This window comes from Rattus norvegicus, chromosome 14, assembly GCF_036323735.1.
Source record: "Rattus norvegicus strain BN/NHsdMcwi chromosome 14, GRCr8, whole genome shotgun sequence".
NCBI classification, from domain to species: Eukaryota; Metazoa; Chordata; class Mammalia; order Rodentia; family Muridae; genus Rattus; species Rattus norvegicus.
The window spans coordinates 11,090,446-11,116,965 of record NC_086032.1 but is presented as its reverse complement, the minus strand read 5'-3'; the positions used below and the strand labels follow the sequence as shown (position 1 = coordinate 11,116,965).

Here is a 26,520-nt window from a genome sequence, read left to right as displayed (position 1 = left end):
CTAGGCAGTGCCATCCCCACCCTCTCACTTCCCCACCCAACCCCCAACCCAAGACCTGCTGTCAGATTTTGGAAAGCAGGCCTCTGTCTTAGGAACAGCCTGGGTTGTTTGGGGATCTTCATGGGACCCCTTGGCCAACAACTCAATTGAATGCACCCTAGTCCCGCCACTGGAAGGTTTACCTGGCTACAATGATGGCCAGTTGAGACTGTACCCCCATTACTAGGAGTCCTCATTAGGATCACCTTCACAGCTTCCAGGAAGTTTCCACTGCACTAGGTTTGCATACCACTCCCAACACCCCCTCCCCCCATTTCAGCCGCCTTCCCCAGCACTCTCTCCCTTCATACCATCTCTCCCCCACACCAGATCCCACCCTTGCTCCTGTCCCCAACTACCCTAAGTCTGCCCATAAAATCTATTCTATTTCTCCTTCCCTGGGAGATCCCTATCTTTCCACTGGACCGTTACTTAACTTCTCTGGTCTATGGCTTGTATCTTGGTTATCACTTTCCTAACGGCTAATATTCCCTTATAAGTGAGTACATAGTATGTTTTTCTTTCTGGGTCTGTTATCTCAATCAGGCTGGTTTTTGTTCCGAGTTCTATCCATTTGCTTGCAAATTCCATGATGTCATCTTTTTAACAGCTGAGTAATGTTCCACTGTGTCAATGTACTATATTATTCTATCCATTCTTCTGTTAAGGGACATCGGGGTTGTTTTCAGTTTCTGGCTATTATGATTAAAGCCTCAATGAGCATAGTGGAGTAAGTATCCTCATAGTAGGATGAGTGTCTTTCAGTGTCTGCTGAAGAATAGTATAGCTAGGTCTTGAGGTAGATGGATTCCCAACTTTCTGAGGAACTACCATGTTGATTTTCATAGTGGCTATACAAGTTTACACTGCCACAAGCAATGGAAGACTGTCCCAGGGCTCCATATTCTTGCCAGCATGAGCTGTCATTTGTGGTTTTGATCTTAGCCATTCTGACAGGTGTAATAAGGAATCTCAAACTAGTTTTGATTTGCAAATCCCTGATAGTTAAGGACACTGAACATTGCTTAAAGTGTTTCTCAGCCATTTGAGATTCCTCTATTGAGAATTCTATATTCATGTTGATTAGCCATCTTTAATATGGATATTTTGGTTTTAAATATCTAGTTTCTTGAGTTATTTATGTGTTTTGAATATTAGGCCCTGTCAGGAGTGGAGTTTGTAAAAATCTCTTCCCCTTCCGTAGGCTGCTGCTTTGTCCAATTCATGGTGTCCTTCGCCTTACAGAAGCTTTCCCATTTTCATAGTGACTGTACAAATTCACTCTCAGCGTCAATGGGTAGATGTTTCCCTTACTCTTCATCCTCACAAGCATGATCTGTCATTTGTTTTGTTGATCGCAGCCATGCTGACAGGTGTACGGTGAAATAACAAAGTAGTTTTAACTTGTGTTTCCCTACTGAATAAGAATGTTGAACGTTCCTTCCAGTGTTTCTCAGTCCTTTGTCTTTCATCTTTTGAGAACTTTCTGCTTAGTTCTGTTCCTTATTTACAATTGGGTTTTTTTTCCCTTGAGCTTCAGTTTCTTTAGTTATTTATATATTCCAAATACTAACCCTCTACAGTTATGTGCCCGGTGAGGATATTTTCCCATTCTACAGATGATGCTGTTCCTTGTCATGTAGAAGCTTGTCCTTTTCATGAGGTTCCATTCATGAACTGTTGGTCTTAGTGCCTGTGCTTCTTCAGAAAGTCTTTTCCTCTGCACTGAGTTCCAGGCCAGTCTTCTCCTTCCCTTCTACCAGGTCCAGTGTATCTGGTTTTATGTCGAGGTCCTTGATTTATTTGGAATTGAGTTTTGTGCAGGGTGACAAGTATGGATCTATTTGGATTCTTCTACATGCAGCCATCCAGTTTGACATGTGCCATTTGTTGAAGAGTGATTATTTTTTCTCTCTACTGTGCATTTTGGCTTCATTGTAAAAGGGGGGGGGGGCGTCATCCATAGATGTGTGAACATATGTGAGATCTTCGGTTCCATTCATCAATGTGTCTGTTACATGCCAGCGCTAATTATTTTTCTTACTATAGCTTTATGCTATAATTCGAATGCTGGGATGGTGCCACTTCCAGCAGCAGCCCCTCTTTTGTTCAGGATTGTCTTATATGAAATTGAAGATTGACTTTTTTATTTATGAGAAGAGTGGTATTAGAATTTTAATGGGAATTACATAGGGGATGAAGATATTTGAATCAATCTACAGCTAATATTTTTCAGTATAAAGATAGTCAAAGGATAGAGTTATTGGCAAGTGTTTCATGAATCGGAAGAAAATTTTGAACCATGAACAAAGTAAGGTAAAAGAAATATGTAGATAAACTAATACAAATTACTAAATACCAACTAAAAGTAACCAAAGAATGGCAACTGAAAGGAGCAGTTGGCTAAGAATCTACAGCCTGTGTTTGAGGCTTTTCTACTGTACATTAGATATATGAACTTGAAATTTTAATTATCCTCTTTCAATTCCAGCTCTTTCATCTATGTTGTAAGGATAGAAATAAAAATATACAATCTTCTGATTATAATTGCATGTGTAGAGCTATGGCATAGCTCCTCACATTACTAGGGCAACCTCAGCAAACTCCCCTGTCCTCTGGCTCCCACAGTCCTTTTGCCCCGTTGTCTGAAATGTCCCTTGAGCTGTAGCTTGGGGAGTGTTTTGTCGATATATCCATTTGGACTGGGTTTCACAACTCTGAATTATGCTTGGTTGCTGCTTTCTATAATCGTCTCCAAGAGGGGAAAGGGGAAAAATGATGATGTCATTATATCAAAATAAAAGAACAAAACCTTTTCAAAAAGAGAAATGGCATAGCACTTTTAAATGTGGATTATGTATTTTCATAACATTCGCTATGACAAGAACTTTCTCGTGGTCATTGTCTATTTGGATCCCCAGTTTCTTTTCAGTATTTTTTCCATCGTGGAACCATCGGGGTCAGTATGATTCCCTCTTAACAGAAACAAACCCATTCGTTAATTTTCAGATCACTGTGAAGTGTTATCCTTCTTTTCTTATTTTTTTCATACACATGTTCTTAAGAAGTGAGTCTTATCCCCTAATCTTTTTCGTCTTCCCTTTAATTCTCTATTATCTGACTTCTCTCCCATTACAACATTGCAAATGATCGCCCTATTATCTCAACAAACTGACAATATTACTTCATACTTCATTACATTCATACTTCGTCTACTTTTTAAACCATTTCTCACTGTTGTATATGTTGATGTGTTTGTTTGTTTGTTTGATTACTGTTTGGTTTTGTGGTGCTGGAGACTCAGCTGGATAGGCAAGTGCTGACACTGAGACCTCCACCTCTCTATTGTCCTTGTATGATATACCTTCCTTCCTCCCTCCCTTCTTCTCTCCCTCCCTCACATATCCCCTGCCTCCCTGCCTCCCTCCCTCTCTTCTCCTCTCTTCCTCCGTAAGAAATCTCTAATGGCTCTTCTTGATTTCTGGTTATTTCTGCATCAAATCGCCACATTTTGCTATCCTGCTTCCTCTTTATTCTGTATAAAGTTTATGTTCTCAAATTTCATCCTTTGCAGAATATTTCAGCTATGCCACCCCCACCTTGGAATTCAGACATTTGTACTGGATCCCACAGATACTTCATATGTATTATTTCATCACAGACACTTCTTAAAGCTCCCGAAACACATACACTGTGTGTGTGCAATTACTGTGCGTTTGGAATGTATAATGTGCCAGGTGTTAGCTTGGAAGAAGAGGCAGAAATAAGAAGGGGAAACAACAAAAGCCAAGCTCTCTGCTTCCATTTTCCTGGGTGTTTTCCAGGGAATTCAAAGTTCAGTCTGTTCAGGAGTGAACTGAAACGGCTCCGTCTACAATCAGCTCCTTCTTCTGTGTTCTCTATCCAAGCCAATGCACTCCGCCTCGGAGACTCAGATAGAAATATCAAAGTATATGTAGACTCCTGTCCTTGTCACTCACATAGGCAGTGTGTCCAACCGTATGCCTGCTGAGTAGCCTCTCATATCCAGCCCTTTGATTTCAACGTTACGTATAATTCAGGATTGCCTGGACTAGTCCTGGCCAGCTCTCAAAATAGTTATCCACGCTACTTCTAAATCCTTCTTTCCAAATGCACACCTTGAGCGAGTTGCTTCATCACTACAATCCTTGTCCGTGGCGGTCACCTAGGTCTGTCGTTTTCCAGTTATCACAGAAGGAACACCAGGGTCTCTGTCCCCACCGTCATCTTCTCTAAATTAGTTTTTGTCTTAACATGACCCAAATAACCGAATCTCAGTGTTCACAACTGTGCTGCCATGTTTCATGTGCCCATGCCTTTTCACATGGTCTCTCAGGGTAAAATGGCCTTTCCCCTTCTAAACAGCCTGGCGTGCGATTTGTAATGCTAACTGTAAGCCCCACTTTCACTGCAAACCTTCCTAACCCCTGGCTTTGGGCATGAAGAATGCTTGCTCTCTTGCCTCCTCCACAAATCCTACATGGTGTCCTCACCTGTCTGCTGTTGACTTATTCTGGGAAAGGACTCTCCCCCTTCATTTTCTGCCCTTCCTTTAGTCACAGATGATCCTCTTCCTTAACTGTCCAGTAGACCCTAGAGTATATAAGCTGAAACGTTCTAGAAGCCTGGAGTTTAACTGTAAATTTAATCTACTTCAATATTGCATTTAATCTCAGAGCAGATAAGGATCTAACCTATACAAGACTTAATTAAATTATATTAACTTGGCCCCAGAACAAAGACAGATGAGTACTAAGTTCATGATGACTACAGGAGGCTGTGCCTCTGATGAGAAAGAACTCATAGGCCTCGGATTTTATGTGGAAAGTCACTGTGTCCACAAGACAGTTCTTTTCAATGAGACGCATTAACTCCAGGACCTGGTAGGAAAGTCCTATACTCATTATTGTTGTTACGCAGTGGTTTACTTTGGTTTAATTTACATGTGTTTATTGTGTCTGTGTTTCACTTCCATGTATGTCATGTATTGTGTGTATGTCTGATGCCCATGGAGGACAGGAGAGAGCATGGTAGCCCCTGAAACTAGACTTACAGTTTTGAGCCAATTTGATGTGGGTGCTTAGTTATCTAATGTTTAATTTAAAACTCAAATCTAATAATTTATGAAACTAAAAATATTGAGGGTTTTTTCAATTTTTTATCTCCTTTATCTTTAACATCTAAACATATACTGTTTTTCTTCCAAGAAGGATGATACCAGGTACCTAAAATATTACAAATTTTTCTTATTTCAGATTTTTATAAGAAGAATAAATTCTTCATGTGAAAAAAGTAATGTTTTAGATCTAAGGATAAGAGCAATATTAATGACATTAAAATCTTTTTCCAAAATGAAAATTGTCTAATCTGTCTTCCCTAAGGATGTGACCCCTAATCGGTTATCTACTACAAAGTACTCATCCGTAAAGACATACACATACAAGGAACATCGCATTGACTCATTAGGTTGTATTTATATATGCACTCATAAATATGCATCATATGTAACAATACTACTAAGAGGAAAAAGAGGCCATGAGTTTGAGAGAGAGAGAGAGAGAGGTAGCGTGGACTTGGGAGAGATAAGATAGAGGAAAGAGAGAAACGAATAATTTATAATTTAAAATAAAAACAAATTTTACAGTATATAATAATATTTGCAAATAAAAATGTTAAATCTGTTACAAAGATACATTAAACATAAAAATCAGAAAACCTTGAAGAAACATTCAATAGCATTTAATTCTTTATTACTTTAGCTATAAATTTTTAACCTTTTACCGTACATAATTATTTTTCTTGAGCAGACTTACTTTTGAAATGAGGATGTCATATCATTGGTAGTACAACCATCAGCAGGGACCCAAAGAATCAAGTGAGGAAAAAATAGATCTAATAAAGTTATTTCAGAATACTGTATGCAAAATAAATATTCACATAAGAATATATACCCTTAAATAATATATACCATATTGAAGACAGAGCAAGGACTGTAACCAGTTTGTAATAATAATGCATAGAACAATGATAACCTATAAAACTTCAAAGAATACCTTGAAATTTTAATTCCTCCAGCGAAGTCATCCATTCGACTAATTCATGCTGGTTTTTCCACCAGGCGTTGTTGTAGGCAGAAAAGTTTAGAAACAGAGATCAAACTCATGGAGCAACAGACTATATAGTTAATCTCAAATTATCGATATAATGCTAAGAAGGAAAACTAGATGAATATTTATTTTTGTAGGATTCACAATGGCATCAGGTTTGATTAGTCAAACCTTGGATATGCTCCACATTTGGACTAAGCACCCAATTTGTATTTGTACGAGCAGAACATGAAAAGCTCACCAATACTCTTTATCACTTCTACATTTCTTGAGAGAAAAGATGCATGACAGGTCATCGCGTGGAGGAGGAATGAGTTCACAAACAATGCTAAACAACTATCATGTTGGCGCCACAGACTATGATTTCCTTCTTTGCGTTTTCAAACACAGAAGCCATGCTAAACCATTTGCACTAATATCTTCTCAGACAGCTCATTTCTTTAGTCCCAGTGTTTCATAAAACCCTATACATCTTCAGCCCCGGGTTCCCGTCATCTCCCTTTCAGCTGGCTGGAAGGAGAGCAAACTGTAGACATTTGTATGGGACTGATGAAAAGGGCCAAGCGTGACTTCTGCGCATGCCCCATGGTTGCACAGCAAGAAAGAATTGGACCATGGTCTGGGAGGTTGCCCACGGAGAAGTTAAACTGGTTATCCTCTGTGTCAGAGCTTCTCCAAGTGTGATGTCTGCTCAGGAGGTGTGTGAGCAGCAGTTGGGCTTTAAAACTCGACAGGCGCCATTTTCTTGTTAGTCCTACATGGACAGGTGGCAGATCGTGTCCCTGCTTCCCCGGCTTGGTGAAAATTTGTGATACTTCAGTAGGCTTACAGCAGGATCCAGCAGGTGTTGTTACGTGGTCCTCTTTATTAAAAACTAAGCATTAGCTATGAGAATTGGTGGAAAAATGAAGCCACTTAAGAAAAGGTATTGACAAACAAGGGTTTCATCAAAAGCGCCATGCACTATACAAATTCAACTTTTATATGAAGTGCATTTTTAATAAAATCTGACTGGATTTCCATAAGGCTTAACCTGAAGTCTGAGCAACAAGATAGGAATGTACGATATAAGCCATGCCACTGTGAACACAGTTATGACTCAGGCGGCATGCTGGGATTATCTATATCTTTGTATCTCATAAATAATTATTTAGACATATATGTCAAGTTGAAAGTCACATCATGTCCCCCATTCTAATCTAGCGATCTTGTAACCGAAAGTCAATAAGATGAGGTCAAACTATCTTCTATCTTTGGGTGAAACTGAATTAGAAGACCTAGTTTGGAAGGATGCAGAGTCAAATGAGCTGCCAAGACTTTGCTATGCTTCTGTCACTAAGTCCCCAGAACTCAGCCTTCTTCCTGCTGCTCTTACGAACTGGAGTCTGAGCCTATCATTTTTAATGTCATTCCAGAGTTTGAACCGAAGAGTGGGCGAGGAGATGGTATGCACAAATCCTTATTTTAGTTTCCAACCAGATCCTTCTGCTGCTTTCTGGGGAACTCACGATAGCATGGCGTTGGTGGCAAGCCCCATTTTCTCAGCCTGCCTCAGAAAGGGTAGGGCCACGCTCATCAAGATCTGTATTCCCAGTAATAAAAGCACAAGATCTGTGCAGTCAGTCCTGAGTGTTGGGAGGTGTCCGAGTTAGGGTTTCTATCGCTGTGATGAGACCATGGCAACTCCTATAAAGGAAAGCAGTTGACTGGGACTGGCTTCCAGTTCGTTGGGTTAGTACATCACGGCATGGTGTAAAGTCTGGTGGCCCGCAGATAGACGTGGTACTAGAGAAGTCACTTAGAATTCTACATGTGGATCTGCAGGCAGCAGGAAGAGAACCTGACACTGGGCTTGGCATGAGCAGATGAAGCTCACTCAAGGCTCATCCCCAGTGACCCACTTCCTCCCACAAGGCCACACCCACTCCAACAAGGCCACACCCACTCCAACAAGGCCACACCCACTCCAGCAAGGCCACACCCACTCCAGCAAGGCCACACCCACTCCAGCAAGGCCACACCTACTCCAAGGCCACACCTCCAATCATGACGTTCCCTGGGTTTATGGGGGCCTATTTCCTTCAGCCCACCACAGTAACTTACTACATTTTCAGACAGCAACACAAACGTGATGGGTGATACTGAGGCCACCTAAACTATGTAGCAATTCAGAGAGGATTAATCAATGAAATCGTGTCTTTCAGAAGGAAAAGAGAGTAAGGGGCCAAACAACCCACAAGCAGAATCCCGGAAAACCAATTACAAATGCACACAGCAAGGGCTATAGAGATGGCTCAACAGTAAAACACATGCAGTGCTTTTCTAGAGAATCCCATTTCTCTTCCCAACACCCAGTCAGACAGGTCACAGCCACCTGTAACTACTGCTCTGGCCCACGCTTGTACCTGTACTTACACCAAATAACTCTTGTTTTAATTTAAAAAAAAATACTGCAAATACTTTAAAGACAGATAAGTCAATTGTGTGTGTGTGTATGTGTGTGTATGTGTGTGTATGTGTGTGTGTGTATGTGTGTATGTGTGTGACCACTTACCTTGATACTTGTAATTTTAAAAGCAGGAATAACATTAGAAATGTCTCGATAAGAATGAGACACAGTAAAGATTGTATACTGAGATTTCTTTCAGTTCGACGGGCTGTTATGTATTCAACTTTGACAAGGAAAAGCAAGCTGTGGAAAAAGCTTGGAATCCTCCATAGAATGTTTTTAAAGATAAAATGCTAGAATAGTTGAATGGCTGAAAGAGCGTATGCCTGCTCTGAAACACTCAATTCTGAGCTGAAATATTCTCCATATGACACATGAATTTCAAGACCTTGAGTATGCTAGTCGCCTTGCCTAGCCTCCTGGCCTTCTCTGAGTGAGAGCAATTTCATATGGATATCCTCTTAGAATACATCAACCATGTCTGTCCTATGGTAACCACTCGAACGAAAGTTCCTCTGCTCCCTGGGAAACGAATTGAAGTAGAGATCATGGTAGAAATAAATCAACGTGAACTTGTTTTGAATGGAAAGAGGTGACTTTGTCTGCCCTTTCTTCCCTTAAACAGTCTCTCTATACCCTAAAGAGTCTTCAGAGGAACAAATAATCTTAAATTGCATCAATTTTCTCCTTGACTTCCTGTGACTATAATACTAGACTAAGTCCTAAATCTTACAGTGTCCAAACCCGGAAATCACGGAAAATCGTTCTGAGTGCATATCCAAATGACTGGCGAGTCACCCGAATGCTCTCTCTGCTAGAACTCAAATCTCAGATGTGTTCCTCATGGGTTTCCATCACGAGGACAGACCATCCCAAGTATTTTCTGAAGTGCCTGTCACTTTAATGTGTTATAAATCCTAATCACTTATAATGTTTATTTTTATAGCTTTTACAACTGGGACAGTCATATTGCTGTTTGCAATTCAAGTCCAAATTACCAGGTGATTGCTGACAACCCCGAAGGCTTACTTTTCAAATATAAGAGAGACAGAAAAATCCTCAATGTGGACCCAAAGGTAATAATGATTTATACTTACACGTCTCTTCAAAACGTGTTACACTCCTACCTGGTCAAAAATTGCTTAAATGTTTAACGTCCTTAGGGCTTAGAAGTTTTATTTGTTTTATAGCTTTGAGGTGAAAAACGGCTTTGACACCTAGGTATTCAAAAAGGGAGACAGGATGAGGATGGAAAGGGAACAGAGGAGGAAGAGGGGGGACAGGAGGGAGGGAGGGGGAGGGAGAGAGGAGGGAGGGAGTGAGGGAGGGGGAGGGAGAGAGGAGGGAGGCAAGGAGGGAGGGAAGGAGGGAGGGAGAGAGGAGGGAGGGAATGAGGGAGGGGGGAATGAGGGAGGGAGGGAAGGAGGGAGGGAAGGAAGGAGGGGAGGCAGGCAATCATTCCAGGCAAGCATTCCCCCAAAGTTTGGTAGATTACAGAAAGAAGTTTAGGCAGGATTGAAGCAGCCCTTCCAAGAGGTAAGATTCCTCTCTGCTAAGAGCAGAATTAGACTTGAGAGCAGGTAGACAGTCTGCTCTGATCCTTGAGGAATCAGGTCTCTCCAGTAGAGGTACATTATTAGTGGAGAAGGAGCCTTATCTTTTATTTGTAGCCAGAATTCTTAGCCTTCTCTATATATGACTAATATTGAAAAAAAAATGTGGCTTCTAAGCCCATCAAGGTGTTTTTTACCTATGACCCCAGCAACGTGGAGATTGAAGCAGACGAGTGCTATGAGGTAAGGCCAGCTTGAGGCACACAGTGAAGTCTAGACCAGCCTTAGCCAAAGACAGACACTGTCACAAGGCCAAGAGCAACTGAAAAATAAATACACCCGTTAAGTGTTACTTTAGAAAATACTCATTACAATATTGTAAGGACATGTCTTTTGATACTTGACTTCATCAAGGTCCACTGTTTCGGTCTTATGTAGTTTCAAAAGCTCAGATCACATTTTGGTTATCACTTCTGTGTCTAGGGATTAGAATTTTGAGTAACACTGTTGCTAGAATTGTTTGCATGTTGATTAGCTTTTGTGCTTTTCTCCTTTGGCTTTGTTTTTTGTTTGTTTGTTTGTTTTTACTTGATTTTGCTGTTGGTGCTGTTCATTGATATTACAAAATCGACCTAAAATTCAAAGACAAGAAGGAAAATCATAAGAATTGTGTAAGAGGCATAGGTTAGAGGCAGTGTATAGAAGGTCACACTCTAAATCTTTTTTCTAAAGTTTTTAGAATTATAAAGTCAAAACCTCCTTTAGTTTGGCTTAATACAGATTCTATCATATGCAACTTGCTCAATAACTAAGAGTCCAGAGAATGAATGAATGAAACTGTACAAGAAATAGTGTTAATTGTGGTCACATTCAAATGGAGGAACAGATTTCAGCTGGACAGAAACTGCTCCCTCCTGTATGTCAGTCTAGACAGTGGCATCCAAAGTCACCTGAACCAGGACCACTGTGAGCTGTTCTGGAGCCCAGATATTGTCCAGGCACGGGCAAAGCAGACCACCTCATGAGACATGAAACCGTATGGAAGAAAGGCTCCCACTGCCTTCAAAAAAAATTTTCCCAGAAATTTCTGTACATAAAGCCTCTCATATCCCATGGTTCCTGTGTGGCCGGATGTGGCTTCAGGAAGCCCAGAAGTCTGGGAAGCAGCATTGTTTCTCCTTAGGTGTCCATGCACCCAACTAAAACCGTGGGTTCTGGGACCAGGAGAGGAGAGAGAGGATTAAAAGTGAAGGAACTTCTGTCTAATGCTGTGTCCTTAGAGGAAATGCTACTCCTTTCTTTGTCACAAGTCTGTCCTTACTGAAACAAGGACCAGGAAGCTCTGTGGGGCCACATTGGTCATCAATACTCAAGAGTTAATAGCTTTGGTAAAAGGCCATCTCTGTAGCAGGGTTTCTTTTGTAAAATCCAGAAATGTAATTAGACTGAGTTCGTGCAGAAAGCCATTCACAGAGGTTTTCTCTTAGAAGCTACGATGTGTATTTAAGGAAAACCTCAAATTAACAGCTTCTCTTAGATTTTGTGGAAAAGATGTCCAAATAAGTTTGAACAATATAATAGTTAACCTATCTGACGTACGTTGGGGCTCTGTTTTAGTTAATGGCGTATTTTAAGAATATACGACAAGAAAAAGCATCAATGGGCTTTGAGCAATCTGAACTATTCACATCAAAAGTTTAAATTGCAGATTAATTTTATCTCTTTGATCTTCAGGAAGATAAAACTAGTGTCACATTCACTTTCAGGAATTAAACACTGGCCTCAATGTCAAGAAACAAACTTGTGAGCGCAATTCACTGGAGGGCACTGCCTGAGAGACTCAGCGCCTTCCCTGTTAGCAGATGGACGTGAGGGGCTTGTGTGCGTGAGGGGCTTGTGTGCGTGAGGGGCTTGTGTGCGTGAGGGGCTTGTGTGCATGAGGGGCTTGTGTGCGTGAGGGGCTTGTGTGCATGAGGGGCTTGTGTGCGTGAGGGGCTTGTGTGCATGAGGGGCTTGTGTGCGTGAGGGGCTTGTGTGCGTGAGGGGCTTGTGTGCGTGAGGGGCTTGTGTGCGTTTGCTTTGTCTCATTAATCTCTAGCCTCTCAGATTCAGCCTCAACTGAGCTCAAGAAGACCAAACTTCAACAGTGATTCCACAACTTGCCCGTCACCCGTAGTTCAAGAAGCCTCTCTCTGGAAAAGCAGTAACTTAAGAGATCTGGCACCCTCTGCCCAAACAGAGGTGGGAGAACACAGACTTTAAGGGTGAAGGCTAGGCATTAAATGAGCATCTATGTCCCCGATATAATCTGTAGCCACCCTTTCTAGGTGCCCGGATGTGTCATGAGCCAACATAACAATTCTTGTAGACCTACCATGGAACTAAGAAACATGACTAAGCTCTTGTTTTAATGACTAGGAATTATAAGAATCACATTTTTATATCTAGTATTTCTCGTAATCATTTCACTTCAGTTTAATTTTTCCAAAACCAACATTTTGGGATCCGGACCGATCAGGTGCGGGGAAGCATCGTGAGAACACAGCTCTCCCGTCCTGTTCTTCCCTTCATGTACTCTCTCTGAAGTACTTGATGCCTCGAATTAAAGAGGTCACAATCAATGAAAGGTGGGAACAGTGCAAAACAGGATGTGCTTCCTTTGCACAACAGACGTAGCCTCATTAATTCCGAAGTGTAGTTCCCACGAGCACAGTTGTTGGCAAATGGAAACAGTCCGAACAAAAGAAAACGGGGCAGCTCTCAGAACCAGCAACATGAGTTCATGGGTTAAGAAATTCCAAATGGAGTCAAGAGATTGGTTGCATTGGAAACAGGACCACTGGCTTTAACCTCCCTGCAGCTGTATAACATCTGGAACAAATAAGACAAGTTTCTATTTTTGAGTGAAGAATGCTTGTCTGAGTGATTCACACCCACCAAAATGTTTCCAGTATATTATCTTAGAGGGGCTTAGTGGGAGCACTTTGCGCTCGCTCCTCTGCACTATCTGAGCAAACGGGAAGGGGGAAAGCATTTTTTCCCTCTGGTATTAAAAAAAAAAAAATAGGAGCCGAAGACAGTTTGCTTGAGTCTCACCATCGCAAGAGTGCACTAAAAACAAGCATATTTCACCGGGGAGGTGAGGGAGACGCAGTCGGACAATGGCAATGGGGAAAGGCTTTCTTTCTCAGACTCACTAACTTCACCCCAACTTTCTCCTTCCCATCCCCCAGACGAAAGTGGCTCATAAGAATCCATCAAAATCTATTTAATTTAATTAATAGATACCTAAGGGGCCAAGGAGACAGCTTGGACAGTAAAACACTGGTCCTGAAAGCATGAAGACCTGAGTTCAAATCCCTGACACCTACAGAAGTAGCCAGGCACAGCGGTGCAAGTCTATAATTCTAACACTTGGGATGATCTCCCTGGCCGGCCATTCTAGCCAGTTCTGCGATCCTGGCTCAGTGAGAGACCCTGGCTCCAAACAATAAGGTGGAGAACAAATGAGAAAGGCACTTGATGCCATCCTCTCATCTCTCCTCACGTGTACCCACATCACAGATTCATACACACATGAACATGGGCACCATACTCAACACAGGTGTACAAAGTATTCAGCAAGTATCCCCTAAAGAAATGAATGAGTGAATGGTTCTTTTTTCAAAAAAAAAATGATGATGTGGTAATAAAGACTTTGGTGAATTATGCCACTGGTGCTGGGTGTAGCAATGACAGTGGAAACTAGTGTAGCCACCAACCCCGTGAGCCAAAAATAACTTTAAGAATCCTCATCAGAGGGAAGGTCTGGAGAATTCTTTATTTTTGTCTATGCTTCCAGATTTTTTTTCCTGAAATCAGAGAAATATATAATTTAAGTTGTTCTCCGTGAGAACATTAAATTAGAATGTAGTTGTGACTTCTAAACCCACTCCCATAGCTCAAGTACATATCTAAGATGACACTATTCACAGTAGAGGCTAGCAATGGACTTAAATCAGTAATCAGGAGACGACAAAAGGGAGAGAAGGATGGAAAAAACCTCAACCTTTGCCATTCAGTTAATTCTGAGTGTTCTTAGTTTTAATGCTTTGTTTTAGATTTTGTTTGGTGAGAAACAGGTATGTGAAGACAGAGTGTGAGTTAAAAGGAAGACAGACTTAAGTCACAAAGTCTGCGCTATGAGCTAGCACCTTGATAATTCAGAGGAAGAAGGGAGAAAAAAACCTTTGACCTTGGGCTGGAGCTAGTGGGAGGGCTAGCGAGAGGCATGAGGAAATGATAGGTTATGGTGAGCAAGGAGATGATCTTAGCCCTGGGACAAGGCTAAGAATTGAACTTGCAGAGCAGGAGAGAGAAGACGGAAACGGGAAATGAAAGTGTTCATTGCGTCCTTTGGGCCCGGCACAGTGTGAATTGAGCCCTGTGAGATCATGATGAGGCTCCCAGCACAGAGGACCCATGGGGACCCTGCTCTGCTCTTGATAGCAAATGGAGAAATATGCCAAGGCCAGTACAGAAATCACAGGATGAAAGTCCTGCCATAGGGTGGTTAGAGGATGTAGAACAGAGCAGCCTGCGAGGAAAACCCCGCAGGTCAGGCAGTCACCAGTACACACAGAGAGCCAAGAGGATCTGAGAAGGGATTCCGTTCCAGGCATCTGCGGGCTGATGCTTTCCAACTAGCCTCCATCTTGAGGGCAACAGTGCATCTTAGAGAATGTGTATTTACCTAAGCAAGTTTTCAGAAACTCTCACTTCGGCCAGTCCTCTGCAAAGAATCGTGCGCATGCGCCAGAGCAGAAGTTGGCTACAGCTGCTCACCGAGCGACAGGCAACAAAACGACCAGAGCAAGCATCGCATGCAAGAACTCCGAGGCACGTGGGTTCCGTTCAGTGCTGAGCACTGAGCACCGTGACATGGCCGCCCTTCAGGGACCTTTGCAAGTCGAGCGATTTGGAAGGCTCATGAGATACATCCTGTGTGTTGATTTAGCAGGAGGCAGGTCTCGTCAAATTGCGCATGAGGGCCCTACACCCCTTTGAAGACGGGTCACAACTGTATTCATAGCAAGAAGCCACCACTCTCCACACTAATGTCTTACTAGCTGCTGCCTCACTTACTGTGCGTGATAAAGGAACCACGTTCATTCCTGTGTGACATAGTTCAAGTCAGCATTCTGGGCTTTAAATGTTTTAATTCACAGTTTAATTTCTAAAACTACACAAAAGGACGGTTAAAGGTGCTATCCTTGTTCCAAGAGTCCTCACAGGAATAATCCTCTTGACGCTTCTGGGTGATAAATCACCACGGTTTTCCTTATTCGTTTGGGCCACTCTAGGAAAGGGGGAAAGTATTCCGGATGGCACCTGTTCATGCTGTTCTTGCCGCCTCGAGAGCCTCTGTATGAAGATTCTCTGCCTTGAGGATCACATGAAACAAAACCTGCAAATCAGAGGTGGAAACTGCCAAGCAGGACCGTAGTCGGGCTGTTTTTCTTTTGTGTTGCCGGTGCTAGCCGTACTGCGCATGTGCAACAGTGGCGTTGCTAGTGCAGTGAATCCTTGCGGATATTAAATACTTGCTAAAGCAATAAGGAACAGGCCCAGAAGAAGCCTCAGAACCTTTAGAGGCTGACTTCAGAATTCCTTAGAATCTCAATCGTGAATGAGATTAGCAACCATCTTATTAGTTTTAGATAATTGTCTATATGTTATATATTATATATAAATTATTAAATTATATTTTAGCATAAATGCTGAATATGTGCCCAACCCTACTTTTATTTCTGTGAACAACAGGATGCCAGGTAAACAAGATTTTGAGTTAAGTAAATGTGTCAAACGAAACCACCTGCTCTCAGTTTTGCTTTTTTGTTTTTTGTTTTTTTTTAATTTAATTTGGATGACAATTTCAGCACCATTAATGCCTTTCTCCCCGGCCCCAGAATCCACCACCCAAGTGCTTCTTGCTATTAGTAGGAAAGGTGTTAGTTGCCTCCTCCACTCTGCCTCAGCCTCTGAAATCATTGACTCTGATTTCCTTGGCACCCAGACCTAAACATCCCAGCCCTTAATGGGCTTGAAACTGCTGCTCCCTAGGTGGAAGCCTGTGGCATTCCTACACCCTTTAGGCAGATGGTTCTAGTTTAATATCTTGGAGCTTGATGCCCTGGGGAAAGTCCTCGGTTTGACAATCTGTCTTTTTACAAGAGCCAGGTGCGTTTCCTCCCCATCACTGCAAACAAGAACCAAAAGAGAGAGGGGCTAAACAGCCCAAGATTAAATGGCCCCACAGCTCCTTCAGTCTTCAAGAATGTCTCCTCAAACTCCAGGGCAAAGCTGGCTGGCCCGGGCCAGGAGGGCAAAGGACATTCACTGAATCGACAGCTCCCGTCTTGGGGTCTTTGGCTTCTCCTCAAGAGGCTGCCTGTGAACGTTGCTTTCTAACTATGGCACAGTCACAGTTATTAAGAAAAGCTAAGGTGTTGCCAACTTTCTGGGTTTGCTGCCTAAATTACTGAATATTTGGTTGATTATAGCCCTAAAACACTTACACACTAAGTAGCTTTTAAACATTTTCTCCCTTGGGCAATCACCTGGAATATCTGAACTGAATGCCTACCACATATAAATTAAGTATTTACTCAACTACTACTAAAATCAATGGCCTTAAGGAATCCATTAAACATTGCATAATAGATCTTGGCCTTTATGAATTAAAACTCCTAAAACTTAAGTGCCATGTCCTCCTCTTGACCGGGAAAACTGATTTTAATTTTATATGCAGTATTTATGGAACAAGCCCTAGAGATAAGCACAAAAGTTGCTAAGTGTCCAAGGCATGAACTCATATACGAAGTATATAACCCAAGAAAGGCAAACTGGAGAAAAGAAAAAAATCAAATCTATTATACTGAATTATGTATAGCTCTCAGTTTTGGTAATAATAATAATAATAATAATAATAATAATAATAATAATAACTTTGTACAATCTAAGTTGGAATATCATCAATGATATTCAATGTCCATGTCCTAATAAAAAGTAAGAAAAATTTCCAGCTACCTTTCTCATTACAAAAGTAGCCCAATCACATGATGGCCGAGGATGCTAGATCCAATTGGACCCAGGAAATCGGGAGGCAGAGATCCAGGATCAAGAGCTTTTTGTTCACTTTTCCCCAAAATACATTATCAAGTGCTGGGAACAGGACGAAGAGGGGAGAGTTATTTTCCACCATGTGGAAAACTTGGTAAGCACAGACAACATTGTAAACATTTCTTCCATGATCATTCTAAGATCTGATTTCCTCTCCTTTTCTAAAATAACTTTTATTGCGATTGCTTTTTGATGTTTTCATGTATAAAGGTCATGCATTCAGACTCCTGACCCTCTCTAATCCCCCCACACACACTAATCCGCCGGTCTCCCTATACCCCTCACTCCCATGCGCACGACCAGTTCACTGTTGTAATCATTTTGTTTTTGTTGAGATTGAGTTTGACTTGCGTCATCTCTGTGACCATAGGTTTAGCACTATCCAATGGAGCCTCCTGGGATCCGCAGTGAATGAATAACTCTTGGAGGACCCTGCTGTTTAAGGTCCCTGTCCACCATGTCCTGGTAGCTCTCCAAGCTCGGTACAAAATGGAGGATTCCCTTTCCCCAGCAGGGCTTCCTACTCCTTGCTTGGCATTATGTGGAAGATGTCTCTGACCTTATCTGGAGTATGATAGTTTCCTGCAAACACCCTCTCCCTGTCATCCATATGATAATTAGGTATTGTGCTCCCCTCCATATGATAGGACCATGCTGCCTAATACAAATAAAGCACACTTGTGCGTACCCATTAGATGATGCTCAACCATTAGGTGATGCACTGCCTACTGTCCCTGTCCTACACATTCTCCTCAACTCCCTAGAGCAAAATAGAGCTGTCTCGCTGAAGAAGCTTGAGGAAATCATTCTGTCCTACTCACAGCCAATGACCCCCACGGAGAAAGGCACAGTTGGACCAGACCCACCTTCTCCTGGACCAGGCAGCCTAGTTAGGGTAAAGGGATCTAAAGTCAGGCAACACAGTCAAAGATAGACCCTGATTCTGCCAGTAGGAGTACCACATAAAGGCCCTCCCATGCGTGCTCTCTGTTTGCTGATTCAGTCTCTGTGAGCCCTATGGGCCCAGGTTAATTGAATCTGTGGGTTTTCTTGTGGTGCCGTTAACCCTCTCTGTCTCCTTCAATCCTTTTCCCTCTGCCTCGAGCTCCTCCTGATATTTGACTATGGGTCTCTACATCTTTCCATCAGTTGCTGGGTAGAGACTCTCAGATGACAGTTATGCTAGACTTCTGTCTGCATGTATAACAGAATATCATTAATAGAGTCAGGGGTAGGCCCATAAATTCTCTCCACCCCATCTGCAGAGATCCCCGAGGCTTAGAGCCAGTGATGCAGATGACTTGTTTAGTGCTAATCATCCAACCATTGTTTATGCTTCATACCTGCAACAGAAATGCTTCTCTGTTCACCACCATGCACTGCTTCTCTGATTAAGGCCACAAGTACCATTAATCTATAGGCAAATACATAAATAGTTAGCAGGCAGCTCAAATTCATGACAATCTAGTTCAACAACAGTAGTGAGTTCACCCCTAGGGCCTGAGACCTCGTCAGCCATAAGTTTAGGACTAAATGTATAGTATTATGAATTCACTTTTGTAGAAAGGCTCTAAAACCCAATCGGAGAGTGGTAAATCAGCCCATAACAACCACGTCACCACTGTAGCAGTGGACACCATTTGCCTAGCATGTCACTATTATAGATTATCATAGTCACACCTGGGTAGAGCCACTGATGTCTTTTCTCCCCGGTTGCCCATATTTCCCTGTGGCACTGTTATAGTAAGCCAATAGGAAGGAAACTTGCAGCACAGTTCAAGTTTGACTTCTCTACCCCTTGCAAGCCTGATATGACATGTCTTCAGCAACAGGATCTCATCAGTTCTGGTGGACAATGACTAAAGCTTGCACTGTCCGCTTCTCATTAGCAGGGATTTATCTAGGACTGCTAGTTTTGCTTAATAACCCATGTCTTTTGTGAGCATCATTATCCAGTCTGGCAGGATACCTCTCCCCCTCCTCCTTTCTCCTTCTCCTCCTCTCTCCTCCTCCTCCTCCTCCTCCTCCTCCTTTTCCTCCTCATCCTCTTCCTCATCCTTCTCCTCTTCCTCCTCCTCCTCCTCCTCCTCTTCCTCCTCCTCCTCCTTTTCCTCCTCATCCTCTTCCTCATTCTTCTCCTCTTCCTCCTCTTCCTCCTCCTCCTCCTCCCCCTTCTTTTCCTCCTCATCCTCTTCCTCCTCATCCTCCTCGTCCTCCCCCTTCCTCCTCCTCCCCCCTCCTCCTCCTCCCCCACTCAGCTTACAAAATAATAACTTCAAATATGGTTCTTTATTGTGCACTCAGTGGTTGATGGACATCTAAGCTGCCTCCATTCCTTAGCTATTCTGACAGCAATCAATGAATATGGATTAGCAAGAATCTCTGTATAGAATACAAATTCCTTTGGGCATATGCCCAAGAGTGGTGCCCAGTTTCCCTTCCCACCAGAAAAATAGGAAATCCCCTTACTTCTCCATGTTGCCATGTGGTTTCTTGATAACCTCCATTCTGACTAGACAGACAGAATCTCAGTGTAGTCTTCATTTGCATTTTCCTGATTGCTAATGATACTGAGCATTTTAAAAGTGTTTGTTGGCTCCTTTTTAATTGTGTTCTTTTCTTGATATTTAGGTTTTCTAAGCTCATTTTATATTCTAGATGTTAATCTTCTCTTCAAGGTACAGCTTGCAAAATATTTTCACCTGTCAATGGGCTATCTCATTACTCCAGTGACAGTTTCCTTTGTTGTATTCAGAAGCTTTTTAAATAGATCTAATTTGTCAACCTTTGGTCCAATACCTGATTTCTAATAAAAATAAAATATCAGTGAGTGAGGTATGGAATCATTGTACCTGTAAAACCCATCCCCCTTTAAGGAATTATTTAATTTTTTAACTGAAAAAAAAAGTTTCATACAATGTATTCCTATGATGCCTTCTCACTCCACAATGCTTCCCAGATCCCCCCACCCACCCTTCACCCACTCAGCCACACGCCCTTCTCTCTCTCTCTCTCTCTCTCTCTCTCTCTCTCTCTCTCTCTTAAGAAAAGAAAAGAAATATGGGCAAAAAAAGAAAAACATTTTTAGAAGAAAAAATCATAGGAAACACATTGTGCTTTCTCTTGGGCTTGTGAGATTTCAATGTGTTAGTTTTTTATTTTATCTTATTATATTTTGTTATTATCCCTTCGAAGCTTGTTTACTTTGAATGAGAGTCAGAAAGGGTGAAAATCCAGATAATAGGGGAGATGAGGAGGAACTGTGAGGAGTAGAGGGAAGCATATTAATCAAGCATATATATGAGAAAAAAGAAAGAAAAGACTTATACTAGGGATAAGAATTTTTTTCAAAATTCCTCACAGTTTTCTGCAATAGGACCCTCTCCTCCTGTTATCATAATAATTTCATGAAAAAGCTACTTGATCATCAGACAAATCTGGCAACATCTTTTGCCCACAATGTCTTACTCAGCCAGGGGAACGCTACTCAACAATCAAATGCAGCTGCTCTACGAACTGCAAGCCAGGCAAAGTCTTACTTCTTGTTGTTGTTGTTGTTGTTGTTTATTGTTGTTGTTGTTTGTTGTTGCTGCTGCTGTTGTTGTTTGAGACAAGGTCTTACTACCTAGACCAAGCTGGCACTTGGTGGTGGTGGTGGTGGTGGTGTTTGAGACAAGGTCTCACTACTTAGACAAAGCTGGCCCCTTGAACACCCAGTGATCCACCTGTCTGTGCCCTTCCAAGTGCTTACAAAACCAGTTTTCAGAGCCATGTAATGTTGAATAAGATTAAATTCTTCCCAGAAATTTGTATGAGGAACCTCAAGTTGTACTTTTAAAAGTTTGTTTTGTTGTCTCAATGGTAGTAAACCAAGACCATGGAGAGATAAATCAATCTCTCTCTCTCTCTCTCTCTCTCTCTCTCTCTCTCTCTCTCTCTCTCTCTCTCTGCTTGAAGTCCCCACAATATCTTTAGGTTAGTTAAACATATTTTGGGGTTCTTTAAGTGAAAATACAGATCAATTACCAGAAAGAGCTCTGAGGTTTGGCCTCCAGAGAGGAGAGAGAGAGAGAGAGAGAGAGAGAGAGAGAGAGAGAGAGAGAGCGCACACAAAAGCTAAACATAGTTTAAGAGCATTGGTTTCAAATGTGGCCCTTCAAGTATAAACTTCCTTGAAAAAATAATGATGGTTTTTCATTGCTGTTGTACAAATTAATAAAGGGCCTTTGAAAGTAATGGAACTTATTGAGAACTTTAGCGACAAAGGAATTAGAGAGAGCCAGATCTCCTTTGTAAATGTCCTGCTTCGCTTTATGATAGTAGAAGCTGGACTTAATCCTGGTGGCGAGAGATTTACATTTACCTTCATCTACTTTAGAGGCAGAAGGGTTTCAAGGCCTGCCTAGGCTACAGAGCAAGATCAAGGACAGTCTAGGGAACTAAGATAGACTCTGTCTCAGATATGGATACAGACAGATATAGATATTGATAGAGATAGAGATAGAGATTTTTAAAGGTTTACAGGAAAGACCTAGGACTGTAGCTCACCTTACAGGACCAAAGCAAAAGATTCAATCCCTAGAACCCTAAGGAAAAAAGAACGAAGGAGAAACAGAAGGAAGGAAGGAAGGAAGGAAGGAAGGAAGGAGAGAGAGGGGGACAGAGGGAGGGAGGGAGGGAGGGAAAGAAAGAAGGAAGGAAGAAGGAAGGAAGAAAGAGAAAGAAAGAAAGAAAGAAAGAAAGAAAGAAAGAAAGAAAGAAAGAAGCTATTAGATTTCTAGGGGTTACTGACTGTTTAAGAAAGGAAAAGCGTGTTCTTCCATGTTCAGAAAACAGAGGATCACACTATCATCAGCATTGTTGCAGGTAAAGTGCACAAGAGTTCTGTTCATTCAGCCCCGTGGCCGTGAATTCCCACTGCACTGGCTCCACACTAGCCATCACATACCAGCCTTTCCTTAGCTGTAACAACTCCTGGAAATCATGCCTTAGTCTATCCTTGAGATGTCCGCACTGTCTCGCCCATGTCAGCTCAGCTATGAAGTGCCGATGCAGAAGGCAGTGGGTACTGTTTCATTCCACAAGTGTCTGGAACTGTTCTCCCTCGGGGAAGAGATTCTGGGGTGGGGGGACTCAAAGACAAGACCGCAGGTAATGGGTAAGAAGTCTGGAATGAAAAGACTCTATGAATAGTATATCTGGTTCAAAAACACAATGAAAATAAGTTTTACTCAACTGAATAATTTGATATCCTGACACATAATTTTAAATACCAGGAGTGTTAAGTAAAGAAATTTGATAAGTCTACACCGAGGCCCTAACATTCATGCGTGTTAAACAACAGATCGAATTATAACTGATACCATGGTGCTTTTATCGCCTAATATTATTGGGCAAGTACCAGAAGAGATATGTTAAATATAGGAAGACCCATGGGTGGGGGTGGGGTATTGCTAGACTTGCAATCAGTGTTTTCCTTGTGGATCAAAAGAGATAAAGCACTGACTGTGGTGATAAAGCTGTGGATGTCCCCCATGATTTACCCATGTGACATCACACTGTACAGCTTTGCCAACAAGAGTAGGGTGGGGCGGGTGAGCACCTCCTCTGATTGGACGAGCCCCCTGCTAGGAGTCCACAGACAGATGTAATTGTTTTGACCAGCATTTTTCAAAATAAAAGACTAAATCTTTGTGTGGCTTTTTCTCAGAGTGCTCAAGGAAAATTTTAAAAATAGTTTCAGTATAAAAAGTTATCCTGGAGACTTTGTTTATTTTTTCACTCTACGTAAGATCCAATTGTGAAATGGCAATAATAATAATAATAATAATAATAATAATAATAACAATAACAATAACAATAACAATAGTAATAATAATAAATACAGTATTGTCAGAAGGTATTTTTGAATTTGATAAAGATCAGTGTGCCAGAGAAATACTGAGCCAACTATTTAAGCAAAAATTTTAAATAATAAACTATTTTTAAAACAAGTTAAAATGGTTGTAAAGAGCCTTATCTAGTTATAAATGAAGAATCTATTTTATTTTAATTTTATTGTTTTATTCTAAATAACCCAGGATATTACAAGTTCTACACAAAGCAGAACAACAACAACAACAATCCGTCAAGACAGAGTGTCTTTTCTATCTCACCTGGTTACATGGGTTTTTAAAAATTCCTGTGATATATCAGGCAGAGTTAAAGTCTAGGGAGACCAGGACAACTGGCTCATCGAGACTGGGCAAGCTACACTAGAAAGAGGAAATATTTTGTGTTTGTACAAAAAGATAAAGGAGTCCCCATACCATCACCATCAGCACGAGAAACACAGAAGTGGCTAAAAATCACATCCCAGCACTGTCCTAGATCAAAGACAAGCATGTGCAAACTCACCAGGCCATACATAGACTTACCATCCTTCCCAGGGAGAAAGACCAGACTCTAAATCTTAAAACAGGCAAGCAGAGGAACAATGAAAACTCTGGATTCCATATTGTCCCTCATCTAACACAGAAGAGAACTCCCTCCATTACAGCATTTACAGAGATACCAAAGATAAGTCAACCATAAAGAATATACACTGTTGTCGGCAGTGGAGGAGAGTTGAGCAGTTGTCAAACTTTCAAAGACAAAGACAAACCCACAAAAGTAGTTAAAAGTATAAGATCAGTATAGAAAGAAACAGGCTATCAGGTAAATTAGCCTTTCACTGCTCCTGGAGATTCACCTCTGGGAGCCAGGAAAGATAGGCTATACCACTCTCTAGAGGCACAGGCTGGCCAACCATTAGAAGAACCTACTGGATATTAGTAATGTCTGCAATGTTTACAAGATGGTTTTCTGGAAAGGGTGTAGCCATAACTCTCAGACAGATGCAAAGCAAATGTTCCAAAAGTTGTACTTCATCTGTAGATTCTAGAGGAAGCCAGAATGATACATTAAGAAAATTCAAAGAGCAGAAATACTCATACAGGAAACTAGGAAAACTGACATTAAATAGATGCAATTATTTCCCTCAACATTATACGACCTGTGCCCCACACAACACTCTAAAGTCTGCAATTCTGGACATAGGAATATATTTTGCATTAACAGCAGTTAATGCAGTCTGAAAACTGTAACCAACATAAGATCAGAGAATAGCAGAAATATTGTGTGTTCATTGCTTTGTTTCTTACAAGGACTTTACAATTCTCCCAACTCTTACTAATACAGCATAGGCTCAAAATATCCTTTTACAAACAATGCAAGAAATTCAGTGTCACCAGGGAAAAATCAATATAAAACTTGGCTGCATACCAGATCTATATTCTTTTTCACTTCTATACACAACAGAATAAAAATGACCTAGTTACATTTGCACTTTTTGTGTATTAAATATACTAAAGACACAGTGAATATCATGCAAATTATTTTAGAAAAAAAACTTCTTCCCTTGAGATTCAGCTTCATCGAAACTCTTCATTTCTCCCTCAGTAACAAGATTAGCAAGTAACTATTTCCATGGTTTCCCCAGAGCCAATCGTCATGCCCAACAAGCCTGAGCAAAGGAAAAACGACCAGATACTTCTCACAGATTCACTTTAGAGAGGAAAAATAATCCGGTTCAGTTCCCTTTAAAGCTGGTGAGAAAGAAGCTTTTTGTGAAAACCACCATGGGCAGGTATTTCCAGGGTCTAAATCAACTTCAAACCCTAGGCGTCTTTATACACTAGAGAGACAAAGTAGGATTGTGTTTGAATTAGGAGTCTAAACTAACATCTGTTTGTGGGGCCCTTTATGAAGATTTCTGAGGAGTTAGTAAGTCCTGGGTTTAGTAGACCAGCGGGAGCCTGGGACATACTTTGATCACTGGTACTTCAATAATGTCCCAGCCCAACTGATGCAGCAAACTGCTGACAGAAATCATCAACCCTCAAGACTCCTGAAAAAAAAAAAAAAGGAATTGGGAGGGGAGGGAATGTGTAATGGTCTCTATGGAAACAGCCTTTCCGATCCTGTTTTCTTTAATATCAAAGAAAAAGAAAAGCCGTTTAGTGCCAGTTATGTACATAGACCCGACTAAGAACGTGATTTGTGTATTTTAGGCCCATCCAGGTGACAACTCGACCCGGATCCCTATCCAGACAGACCTCTACACACATGCTGTTCTCTTTGACCACGTTTCCCGAAGGAAGACTTAAACACTGCACAGTAAATGGCTTCCTTATTGTTTGCTACATTTAAATGAATTCCTTGGTCAGAAGCAAAGTGGAATCATAAATGAGCTGTATAGCTAGAAGGCACATTAGAATAATAAAAGTTAACAAAGACAGAAAACTAATCTGGACTGCTCTCTTTTCTTCTTGTATTTGTTTTACTGATAACCTCTTGTTCTGATTTGGGTTTTCCTTTTTATTCTTCCCCCCTCTCCCTCTCCGCCTCCCCCAGAACATAGACTGGCTGCAAAAGTCCATGGAGGGGAATCTTGCTGCCACTTCAAAGATGCGCTAATTGGTGACATATTTTGTAGCTCAGATGTTCCAAAACAAAAATGTTCCAGGTCCCACTATTGCCAAACCTAGTGTGCCACGCATGATGCCATGTGGCCATGCCGGCAATGATGCTCCTCCCGCCTCAGAATGCTGCATATTGATAAGGGGCCTCAATGGAAGAGCAGAGTAGAGAACCTCACAAGGTTTTCAGTCGTGCCAACTGAGTAAATGAAACCAGACACATCCCGTCAACTGTAGAACCACAAGGCGAATAGTGGTGGGACGTTTCTATGTGCCTGCTCGACCTGAGTCCCATGGCAATGGGGAGGCCCGAGTTGATGAGAGCTAAGGGCAACTGGATGACTTGAGGGAATGAAGACTCTATAAGAAAAACTAACGTGTTTTTCTAGTGTGCCCTCCCGATGACCTCTGTGCAGAAGAGACTACTGAGAAGTCACTTCTTATTGGAGTTAATATTTGGTCCTTATTCCCATTCAATTATTTTCACCTTCTAATCAATGCCATAGCAAGGCAATTCATTGGAATCAAGGCAGGTAGGAACTTGACTCCCGTGGAAGTGAGGAGAGCCCAAAGAAGAGACCTAGAGCTCAAGTGGGGCAGGAGTGTTGTAAGGCATGAAACTCACAGAGCCGAAGCAAGCAGGTGGACTGGATCTGTTACGGTTAATTATAATTGTCAAGTTGAGAAAGTTT

The 26,520-nt window shown here is 41.6% G+C and overlaps 1 protein-coding gene across 1 annotated transcript in view; it reads left to right on the top strand.

Moving 5' to 3' along the window:
* Positions 1 to 25,652, top strand: part of Cfap299 (cilia and flagella associated protein 299) — a 485,668-nt gene extending 460,016 nt beyond the window's left edge. Inside the window, exons 5-6 of the mRNA XM_039092653.2 lie at positions 9,563 to 9,692; positions 25,421 to 25,652. Coding sequence (XP_038948581.1) covers positions 9,563 to 9,692; positions 25,421 to 25,516 — 226 coding nt within the window. The 3' untranslated portion in view covers positions 25,517 to 25,652. The remainder of the gene's footprint in view (positions 1 to 9,562; positions 9,693 to 25,420) is intronic.
* The last annotated feature ends 868 nt before the right edge of the window (positions 25,653 to 26,520 follow it).